General features: G+C 39.6%; 1 protein-coding gene across 3 annotated transcripts in view; it reads right to left on the reverse strand.

The window, feature by feature from the left end:
• Window positions 1-3,323: 3,323 nt before the first annotated feature.
• The window catches only part of LOC133519268 (neuroglian), a 53,621-nt gene continuing 44,470 nt past the window's right edge, over window positions 3,324-12,474 (reverse strand). Inside the window, exons 18-20 of one of the 3 annotated variants that reach the window (XM_061853279.1) lie at window positions 11,774-11,871; window positions 10,846-10,902; window positions 3,324-9,330 (exon numbers count right to left, since the gene is read on the reverse strand). In XM_061853279.1, coding sequence (XP_061709263.1) covers window positions 9,200-9,330; window positions 10,846-10,902; window positions 11,774-11,871 — 286 coding nt within the window. In that variant the 3' untranslated portion in view covers window positions 3,324-9,199. Of the gene's footprint in view, window positions 9,331-9,995; window positions 10,903-11,773; window positions 11,872-12,474 lie in introns of those variants that run through there. The other 2 variants (XM_061853277.1, XM_061853278.1) reach the window with 2 other exon arrangements.

The following is a 12,474-nucleotide window of genomic DNA, read 5'->3' on the forward strand; positions in this document are numbered from 1 at the left end:
CTTATACAACTGTTGCATAAAATACTATAGTAGGGATATATGCATAATGTTTAAATAGGTAGCCTTTGACTCTCTACAACTTCTTTCATAGCCAAAAACTACCTACGCTGAGAATTTTAAAGAACTGAATAGGTATCAACTAGTAGTTCTACTGTGAGCTGTAGACCTCGCGAGCATAACTGCTGCAAAACAGAAAAAAGCACCTTCGAAGGTGTCTGAATATGTTTCTCGTAATTTGGAGCCACCCCATGCTGAGAAAGGATTGGTACAGGCGTCGAAAGACAGGCGCCTCGCAAGAGCCAGTTTGGCGCTGCGGAGCCGGATATTGCTTCTGGTCTGCGGGCTGCCACGCCGAATACGGCGCTATATGTATCGCGTCTGCATGTATCCGCCACACCAGACGATGTGGTGGAATACATAATTACCTATGTTATATGTTCGCAAAAAGACCCGTTACCAAGTGGAGCGACACTCCTCCTTTCGGTCATTCTCGGCTCCGTTCGGCTCAGCATTGCTCCGAGCAATTATTAGGGCTGGCACAACTTGACGTCCTTTTGCATGCACGACCACAGATCAGATTTTTGACAACCCTAATAAATAGACGGAAGATATATTGTCAAACATTAGAACGGGACAACATGATTCGTCCCCGAATCGCTGTCGGACTTCAGTTTTGTAGGAAGTGTCATTTCTAAGGGTAGTAGGTACTATTATTTATTCTGTGCCGTTACGAGCTGAAAGTGTTCCAGCTGCAATCGGGTCATTACGTCCACTTCAGCTAGTTTTTGGTACGTGCCCCGCGGCCGCTGCTGGGAAAACCATCGCGAGCGCGGACTTCTGGCCGAAGAATGTGGTATTTCGGTGGTTCCGTGGGAATTTGCTCCGGCACCGGAATAGGCGACGCTACAGAAAACTGTGGCGCCAAAATTATTTTTATTCAGCTTTTAAGTTCTTTTTTAGGGTTCCGTAGCCAAATGGCAAAAAACGGAACCCTTATAGATTCGTCATGTCCGTCTGTCTGTCCGATTCTGTCACAGACACTTTTTTCCGAAACTATAAAAGCTATACTGTTCAAACTTGGTAAGTAGATGTATTCTATGAACCGCATTACGATGTTTACACAAAAATAGAAAAAAAACAATAAATTTTGGGGGTTCCCCATACTTAGAACTGAAACTCAAAAAAATTTTTTTTCATCTAACCCATACGTGTGGGGTATCTATGGATAGGTCTTTAAAAATGATATTAAGGTTTCTAATATCATTTTTTTCTAAACTGAATAGTTTGCGCGAGAGACACTTCCAAAGTGGTAAAAAGTGTGTCCCCCCCCCGTAACTTCTAAAATAACAGAATGAAAAATAAAAAAAAAATATATGATATACATTGCCATGCAAACTTCCACCGAAAATTGGTTCGAACGAGATCTAGTAAGTAGTTTTTTTTTAATACGTCATAAAAATTAAAAAAAAAAATTTTTTTCATCAAACCCATACGTGTGGGGTATCAAGGGATAGGTCTTCAAAAATGATATTTAGGTTTCTAATATCATTTTTTTCTAAACTGAATAGTTTGCGCGAGAGACACTTCCAAAGTGAAAAAATGTGTGTCCCCCCCCTGTAACTTCTAAAATAACAGAATGAAAAATCTAAAAAAAATATATGATATACATTACCATGCAAACCTTCAACGAAAATTGGTTTGAACTAGATCTAGTAAGTAGTTTTTTTTAATACGTCATAAATGGTACGGAACCCTTCATGGGCGAGTCCGACTCGCACTTGGCCGCTTTTTTATTGTATGGTATAATCAGACCAAACTAAGTAGGCAGCGATTTTGATAGCCCAGCCTGTGCAAGTGTTAAATAAATAATTTCATAGAAGTATGATGTTTAAAATAGCCCTTGCACTGTCTGGGCTGTGAAAATCGCTGCCAACTTATCTTTGTCTGACTGTTAGTTTAGCCTTAGTTGCCTGAAAATAAATGATATTTATTCATAACTTAAAACTGAATAAATGTATGGCTTCGCCATTTTGAAAAAAATCCGAAAAGAATCGATAAAAAGATTCTATTTATTCATCAAACCTGCTCACAAAAATCGGTTGAGAACATCACGAAAGCATTTTTGCATAAACTGAAACGGAGACCTTTGCTAACGCTCGGTCAATAAAGCCATTTTGAACACGAAACGAAGGTTCCCGAAAGCAAAGAGACTTTGAAATAGAGGTGTATTGTCAAAGAAAACTTTGTAGCCACAGTAAATTTGCTGCCATCATTCGACACATGATTTTAGAACGCCATTTGACTTTGATCCTTATTCTTTCACTGATATGTGTTAAATATCAATAAGTGGCGCCATCTAATAAATCATAGGCCAAAGGTATGTCGAATTGTCGACATCGTTTCGAGCGGTGGCGCCATAACCTTTAGGTTGTGCCCGGTAAGATGGCGCCACTTTTTGATATTTAACGATTTTAACACACATCAGAGAAAGAAAAAAAAAAAAATGTATGGTGGGCTTTACGAGGTTAACGAAGTTATCTTTCAACACGATTTTTTTTATATAGAGACAGTTCAAGTGCCTGGTGCAGCGCGGGTGGTTAGTTATTTTATCTCAAGCTGTAGGTGCGACTGCAGTGATCAATGATCACTGATTATTTCATTACTACGATTAAATCCGCCTACTCACTGTAGACAATCTTTGAGTTACACTAGCAGTTTCTGAAACACTATGCAGATGTTTACAGAAACAATGTTTCAGCTCACATAGTGTGGGCGGTTTGAGATACGATGAACTTGGCAATAAACACTAGTGTTTACCGCAACTGTGTGTTTCAGAAACACGTGGATTTCTGTTTCCAAAACCGTTTTATAAACAAAATGTTTATAGTGAATACCTATACCTCTGTGAAAACCTTGCTCGATTACCATTATCCAGGGTGCGGTCGGCTACTTCATTCCGAGATTTAAAGAGACCAAGTAGTTGATATGTGTATTATGTATATACCTACAGAAAGTCTTACTTAGTATATCTAGGTTGATACAAAGATGTTGGTTGTCATTGTCAAAGCAAAAAATTGTTCTAATGATACAAGCCAGACTTGATCTAACTAAACCAAGTGTTAAATCGATCGGTGGTAGAATGGAAAAGTCGAGGGCGATTGATATTTTCTACTGGATCACACCAATCGATCGATGGTCGATCGATTGACCCTAACGCAATTAGGCATTAACCAAAAAATAGAAAATAGCTTCCTCTGTCTGTCTTAAGTTCAAAACAGCTACTAAAAAGTATGTAACAGGAAAGTGAAAGGAAAAACAATTCATAATTTCTTAAAATTTATTTTCTATGCAACATAAAAAAATATTCATCGTTTCTAAATAAATTACCGTTACTTAATGCACAACTAAACTGTAAATTATTATCGTGAATGCACGAGGTCAGTTTGTCATCAATTGAAATACAAAAAATTCGAATTGTCATGATTTTAGTTCAATTATAGTTACAGTAAACGCAACCTAACATCTAAGTCATTAAATCAAACCTTTTATGAAACATGCTCAGCATTACAAATTTCATAAGACGTAAAATGTAGTCCTCTGTATATACGTTCTTAATTAGCGAGTCTTATGTTGTGATATCAACCCGCGTAGCCAACATTCTAATCGTTAACGCTCCGTAGCGTAGCGTAGTCATCTCTCTCTATCACTTTTCTATATTAGTGCGACAATGTCAGTTGCGCTGCGCTGCCTTGCTACTTCGAATGTTTGATAAGTACGAATTTACTAGTGCGTCAACTCCGAGACTGTGAGAAATTAGGACGCTAATAGTGTCCGCGTCAGAGGGCTAAATTTTACGTCTTTTTGTACATCATGTACCACACTGTCATAGATTAGAAAATATGCGTGACCTCACCTGACCAGTATGGCCAGATAAATCATAATAATTAGTGTTTTATAATATATAGTCTCTAGCAATATAAGAGAGTAAATACCACACACGTTAGATGTCAGTTACAAAATGTATACCGTTTCTAGACAGTGAGGTACACATACGTACATAACATGACGGTCACACAACAATTACAATCTACCAGTATTATCCATTCAACGGATTACATATTTATTTACTGCTAGAATAAAGCTGCTTAGTACATTCGATAACATTTCAGCCCGGAAGCGATTTATAAGTTCAACTGATTTGTTTCGTTACAAATTTAAATCTAGCGTTATACACATGGTCAAATAAACTATCTACATAATAAGAAATTTTCTACACTGAATTAAATTTGACCGTAATAGCTCAATGATACAAAATCCAATCTACATTCTAGGATTAGGTACGTAATTGAGTTTTTGATTATAAATATGTCGTGAACAGCAAAATGCTGCTGGTAAATAAATGCAAACTTGTGCTCATGTACTTGCATTGATCACATACACTAGGGCAAGTGTAATTTTGAGGAAGAATATATATGAACACACGGGAACAGGGGAAGGAACTAACATATACGGTGCTACAGCTCATGACCATAATGGGTGAAGTGACAAGCCAACGGCTCTGTGATAAATCACGCTAGTAGCGACGATACAGTGAGTTCGCTCCCCCATTTAAAACAATTTTGGATACAAGGCAGTGACAAGATCACCGTAAATTTGGTGGGTTCCTTAACAATCAACGTCTTCAAATTGTCATTTTGAGTAACAAATATTTATTAAGGCAAAGAATTACAATCATCAACAGCGCGGTATAAAAAGCGACAAAACAGACGCGAATCGAACAAGGCTCTCTTACTATTAATTAATATTAATATATATTAAAATCTTACTAGACAATAGACATGATAAAGACTTCTTAACAAACAACTTAAAGGGGTTATGATAACAGTGCCTTCAAATATAAATATAATGCAATGTTCAAGGTACCAATAGTTACAGTAAGCTCTAAATGAGAACGATCGAGATTGCATTCATGTTACATCGTGCTATACAGGGATGGTAAATAAATAAATAAAATACATCAAATAATAATACGATGTTTTCCATTGCACACGACACAGTCTTAAGTTTTAGAAACGTGACAGATCTCATCTGACGGCCGCCGCAAGAAAACATAAATAAAGAGACATCTGAAAATCAACATGGTTTTACCGCGTGGAATGTATTACATAGGACCCGACACCTTTCAGGCGAAGAAGAAACTATAACACAGATTATATAAACTAATAATAAATATGCAATTACGATGTCGGTCAAATTGTCGTGCTTAGCGACATCTCGTCCGACATTGTATCGCGCTGCGTGCTCGATAATATTTGAGTGTAATGCAAATAATAAATATGACAGAGTACAGATGCGACAAGCGAACGCAATGTCTGCCTAACATTAGTTAACACGAGACCTAGCCTTACATCTAACACGATACAATCGAGCGCCGGCCGCGCGGAGCGAAGCCTAGTGCCCAACATGACACAATTGACAGCCAGCCAACGCCACCTGGTGTTTCTGCACCAGAGAATTACTGGCAAATACGACAGACATTGTCTGAAGCATCATACTGCACTTCACGTTCATGAGCGTGAAATTCCTCCTCTCGACTCGTAGCGACCGGACAGAGAAACATTAACTTGGGATAACTTGTGGTGCGAACAAATACCAAATAAGCCTTAATACATACAGAGATTCTCTTGTGTCAAAACGTTTGGTCTTCCGACACTCGACTCTAGTGATATAATATGTACATCTAGTTACACGAACAGGTATATGATCAACTTTGAATTATTCAAAAAAGGAATTCAGCTCACCAGTCAACACGCAACATCAAGATCGGGTTTGAAAAGGTATTCATAAATCTTACGGTCGAGAATAAATGATCGCAATTCCGTCCAAATGTAAAAACCTGACTTGATCATCCCAACTCAAAAGTTTTAAATACACACGTAACAGTTTAAAACAAGATTGACGTTAAGATTTTTGAGAAGGTCGTGCTGCATATTCAAATAGCAACCTTATAACCGAGTAAATAAACATGGATTTGCATCGTCGGTGTTGACTGGTGCGCCCTGGTGTACTACGCCCGGACTACGCTACCCACGACGCCTCGACCGAAGCACCAACAGTACCAACACCCGCCGGTGGCCAAGCTGATTGCGTACAAAAATATCTCACTTTATCCACATACACACATATTAAAATATATCATTTACCGTATCAACGACTCACTGACCACCGCTTAACCTGCCAGTTATCAAAACCGAAGCTTTACAGATTTTATTTAGTTTACTATTTTTATAAGCATGTGATGTCGGTATGCTGTAAATTATAACATACAAGTTAATCAATAGTCAGTGCGTCGTATTGCTTTCTCGCGCCAGCGATTTTATATACTCATAGAATTACGTTCCATAAATTTGCCTTTCCAAATTGCAATGTAAAAGCCGGTACATCCGTGTCTAACCATTACGTATTTGTTTGAAATTACTATCATTGCGTATACATACGACCTACCTTATTATAACTAAAAAGCTGCCTTTTTGTTTCTAAAACTAACCAAAAATTATGTAACTTTTTATAAAGATACACAAATATCACCCAACTCGTACCTACTCTCTTCAATTGTGTTTTCTTGATGAGGTTTGATCATACAATACCATAAGGAAGGGTACGTGTTGTACGATAACAACCGGGATTTTGACACAACCAGAGCCACTCAGAACCCGAAATATTTTACGTAACGGGCATTTGCGAGTGAACGCAATAAGAGCTCATACACAAAGATATTCCAAATAAACGGGTAAACACGTCTGTACGCAGCAAGCCTAGCCGTACAAATATGAAGGAAGTATATAGATAGCTCTGTTAGAAAGTAGAAAATAGGTTTTTGTCGAGACGCTACTGAACTGTCATAGTATAATCCCAAAATATGCATCTTTGTGGTCCGAAACGTTACACTTCGTCTTACAAACCAACTATCGGCTGAGTAGGATAGATATATGGTTTGATAAGAGCAATACATTCCTCTGGATTATTCCTACCCTTATTTTAAAGTCTGCCCACAGCTATCGACGCGGAATCGGCAAAAGCAGAATGATATAAAGGCTCGGCCGACGCCTGACGACGCAGCGACGTCTTTTTCGCTCTTATTACGTAGACATAAAGCTTTCTTTCTATCGGCTATTGCCGATTCCACGTCAGGTGTGGGAAGATCCTTAACTCGCTTGGATTTTTCAACCGATGGTTGACGCGTAAGTGATTAATCTCCATCTTAGATTTTATTTTACGCACCTGAACAATTTTAAAAATAGACCTAGAAGGAACATGAATATGGTATAAAAAATAATGCAACAAGGAAATATGGGACTTGCAGTCTGCATCTCTATTTTGTACATTGATTGACAATACTGTAGCCTGTAGACATTTCCGCAGACCGTAAGCCCGCCAGCAGTGACCACCGGTGCCCAGAGCTATTTTTTATCGATTACCCTATTTTCTGTGACAAAAATAGCTTCTCTCTATATCACCCCGCGACCTAACTAATTCACTGTAATTGATATCGAGCCAAAACATCGCCTACAAGCCGATTATTAAAAGTGTGCCAGATTATGACGACTATTATAAAAAAGGTTTATTACTTAAAATCAGTCTCATAAATAAACTAATCTGTTGAATCACAGACGCACAATGAATACCGATAAATCGATGGGACGTGACACTTTAAGGAGTAATATCAATTGACAAGTCTGCACGTTGGCTTAGCTTGAAAGTAGTAAAGTTTACAAAATTAATTGGCAACATCTAAAGCTAAGCATTACTCATATCTGATGAGGCAACCCTAATGTATAATAAAGATTTGTTTACAAACCATATCAAGATTAAAGTGTCCACGTCGAAATACTATAGCATGTCGATGGCGGAATGAAACTGCTTCATAAAAACCTAATTCCCGCTAATAGCCATCACTACTGACACCGACGGGCCCAAAGTAGGCATCAGTTTCAGCTTATACTAACTTGGCCCTAGAGCTAATAAATTTTAACTAAAATGCCTCAGGCTTAGAGTGAATATTGAGGAGTTCTAAAACGAAATAGACAAAAATATTGGTAATTATGAGGTTTAGGCGGAACATTAATAGTTTTTGACAAAGTTTAGGGTTCAGAATAATTTAGCTTCGCAATTTGTATCAATGAGGATTGTGGTATTCACTATAAGCCTGAGGTTAAACCATACATCACGCAGCTTGTGCTTACATCCAATTAGTGGCAGTATAGCTTTAGAAAAAAAACACGTCACACCGACGTAAATATACTTAAAATAGTCAATTGGCTACTTCATGAGAGCGTTCGAGTTTCGTATCGAGATTCTATATCGAGTGTGAGTTTAGTCAATATGTAGTGAGAACATTGCTCTTAGTCAACGTTAAGTTTGATTTTTAGAAACGAATCACTAACACCCAATAGATATTTACGTCTAAAGATATTAGAGTTGTCGCGGCTGGAGACGGTGCAAGCGTCACGGCCTCCCTTCAAAACAGTCCAGGAGATAAAAGGCACTAGGAGCTTGCACATGCCACGTTCACCTCGCACCGTCTCCGGCTCTATATTTCGTTCCAAATAAAAAAGGTAAACAGACATGTCTTAACGTCTCTTTTTTAATCAGAACGCTTACACTCGTGTACCTCGTCAGATTGGTACTTCACATCCCTTAGTTTACAGGAGACTAGCGAATCTATTATTTCAAAATCGAAAACGTTTTGGTCGATTCTGTTACTGTCACGGACTTTAACCCCCTCATTCATAAATGTGTACTAAAGTTACGATGCCGCTAATAATCGTTTGTCCCTTTCCATCATACCAATACGTCGGAAAGGGACAAACGATTATTAGCGACATCGTAACTTTAGTAGAATAAGGGGGTAAATGTTTACTTTACATTGGACGTTTCATACCGTTAGTATTGACTACCAAATTAGCTTGTACCCTAAATGGCTTAACAATTAAAGTCCGGGACTGTACAATAATAGATTTGCTAATATCAAATAAGACTAGCTGCACGTAGTGATAAGCAAAGATACGACGCACGCTCGCAGGCGACAATCGCATCTTCCTTATATCGGTTTCATTTCAGCAGGTGGGGCGTCAGACAGAATTGCATCATCATCATAGGTCGGAGGCCCCTGCATGCCGGCACGAGGGACACGTAGTGTCTAGACGTAGGTGGGCGGCTGCGGGCCGCGCGCCGCGGGCTCGGGCGGCGACAGCGGCGCGGGCGGCAGCGCGCGCGCGCCCGGCACGTACTGCCCGATGAACGACCCGTCCTCCGTGAAGCGACCTGCAGTGCACACGCCACCATATTATACTGTCCGGCGACCACTGCCGAACTGACGGCCGTCGAGTAAAGTTTCGCAATCGCGTTTAGGTGCCATGGCGAGAGTGAGAGAGATAGTGGACTTCGGTAATCGATTTGGTTTCCGATTTTAGGACTTTCGGATCAAGAAATACCGCGTCGACCCCGAAACGCACGCTGGATGCCGGCCGCCATCGATTGAAACCGAATATCGGTCGGCGTCGACGTGTGTTTCGTGGTCATCGGGTAGGAACGGGCGATTCCTGTATTATACCCGGTACGACGCTTCCTTCCTTCAAATAGCTATTTCCAGATATACCAACATTCGTATACATATCGCTGACACTAATCTGGTGTCACAATGAATAATGCGACGGTAACAGTGCACTTAAAATACATATTGATCATACAAATTAAGTATTGAAAGCGAGATTAAGTAAATTGAATAAAAAGGGTAATTAAAAGTACAGAAAACAAATAGAAACAAGCAATCAAATCAGCATTATCATACACATAACAAAAAAAAAAACATACCTCGTAAATAACAAAAGAACTCTGGTGCTCGTGCGGGCAAACAATGAAGGGAATACGTAAGGACGGAAAAGGACCTATCTAATCTAAATCATAAATGCAATCAAAAATATAAAACAAAGCAAACGTGTATAGGAAAATATAATTAACAAAATATTTTCACTCCATCTCACTCAAATTAACCGTAATATCAATTTTTACAACCTAGCTTAAGAATGTACTTGAAACTACATAACCTAGCCTACAAATAGAGGAGATTCTGTGCAAAAAGCTTACAACTTAATACTTGCGGAATCGTGAAGCAGCCTTTATTAAAACTATTTCTAAAATAGTACAATAAAGACCCTGAACGCCCGGAGCATACCTAAACATTTAGTAAAAAATTCAAAAATAAACCTAATCAATATGGAACAGATAATATCACTGGAGATTCGGAGATTTTGGCGGGCTTTTCACTCAAGCGGACCAATCAGAGCGAAGATCGACGAGCGACGCCGATTGGTTGATCGGTACCGGACCGTTATAAATTCGAGATGTGATGATGGCACTACGTTTAAAACTAGCTAGAACGTAGCAAGGAGCTGTGATGGTATTGCCCGAACCGATTGGAGATGTTTAAATAGCGAATACGTTCGCTAGCAGTGTTACATTTTTATTTTTGTCATCCAATTAACAATGTACTTCAGAAAGCAATGCAATTGTTAGATTTGCCGCAAAACACAGTAGTAAATATTCGTTAGAACTATCTTGAAGGTCCAAAGGATTATCGACTCTGTAACTATGAATAATAGACTACATATCGAATAATAGATAAAAGGCCACCCATGCGCCGGCAAGTGCATGGCACAAATGTCAAAACGAAACACTATAGATAGTCGGTTCGGGGGGATTGTGGAACATGGTAGGTAGGTGGGGGGGGGGGGTGTTAGACGAGCGTAGCGAAGGCCTGGCTGGCGGAGTCGTGGCTGGAGGGGTGCGGGCGGCGCTTGCGGCCGTACTGCCCGATGAACGAGCCGTCCTCGTTCATGCCCGCTGCAAGCGGAGGCGGTCAGCACACGTCACGACAAGGCACGCGGCAGGACATGTTCAGTAATAATAGTAAAAATCGTTTATAACGACGAAATTTTGAGGTCCTGTCTTGGTACAACATGAGTATTAAATGTTGGTTTACAGCGACTACCAAAAATGGCCAAAATCCATCGGTCCCTTCGACGTCGTTATAAACGGTGTTCACTGGTAAATACAACTGCTTTGGATCAGTGAGCCAAAATGACTCTCAACTAGTGTTTATTTATTAGATGTACATTTATTACTGGAGATGTCTTGCCAACTAAATAAAAACAACATGCTAAAGGAAGACTATTGGAACTTTACATTCCGGAGTCATGGGTGTTTTCTATGTATTTATAAATATTTATATTATATATATCGTTGTCTAAGTACTCTCAACACAAGCCTTATTGAGCTTACTGTGGGACTTAGTCAATTTGTGTAATAATGTCCTATAATATTTATTTATTTTAGTTTATGTATTTTTTACTTTGATTTTTTAGTAGACAATTTTTCTGATCAAAAGGTCCTTGTATAATTTTTCGTGTATAGTTTCCAATAGCCTTAAAAAATTATAATTATAAAAAAAAAAAACAAATTAAAATTCATAACAAACATTAACATGCCCAAATTATCAGACAAGCTCAAAATAAATTCATTAAACGGACAAGCAAAATTTTATTGAGCTTCGTTATCGTTCGTTTTCATGAAAAGAAAGGTAACGAACGACGGATCTAAGAGCAACCAAACTTAACTGACTATTGGTGGACCTTATCTCGTGGCGATAAGGTTTAAGTGTAATCAGTCATGTTTGTCACCGATGACGATAGCAGTAAAGCATGAGCGGACTCACCAGTTTCTCCTTCGCCATACTCGGCCATGGAGTCGGTGTCGCTCTCCGGGCCCGGCTTGTTGCCGCTGCTCATGGAGTGCCGCGACTTGTTGTCCAGTCTGCGAACATGCGCCGAGGTCAATAAAACTAATAACAACTAGTGAGGAACTCGACTAATAAGGGCTAAATATTTTCTAAGAGGCTTTCGATTGTCTACAGCGAAAAGATCCTCAATTTTTTTGGTCATATAGTTTTGATTAGCATTCTTCTTCTTTTCATCCTGTTACCCCCTACTGGGGTTGTAGGGCTTGAACCATTTTCTTCAAATGACTCCAGTCTTGGGCTGCTTGGGTAACCTCCTCCCAACCCTAATACACCCAATTCAGGTGGGTGTCAGGCTTCCTAAGGATATGCCCAATCCCATGCCATTTGCGCGTTTGGATCTCTTTGTGTACGGGTGCTTGTCTGGTTCATTCATCGAACGACAAATGGCGGCCTGTACTGACGGCTTCTCGGTTGCCGTGGCATATTGCCCGCTTTGCTATCCTAATAAACTGACTAAAGAGTCTCACTCCATCGGTAGTCTGGCGCCGTCATGCAGAGAGCAGCTCACAATGCCACGGTAAACATGAGGGATACGCTCGCCACCATGGGTGGCTGGATACGGTGTCAGTGGTACTCACGGATGCGTGTACTCGTGGAAGCCGGTGTCGGGATGGTCG

This window comes from Cydia pomonella, chromosome 6 (assembly GCF_033807575.1).
Source record: "Cydia pomonella isolate Wapato2018A chromosome 6, ilCydPomo1, whole genome shotgun sequence".
NCBI lineage: Eukaryota > Metazoa > Arthropoda > Insecta > Lepidoptera > Tortricidae > Cydia > Cydia pomonella.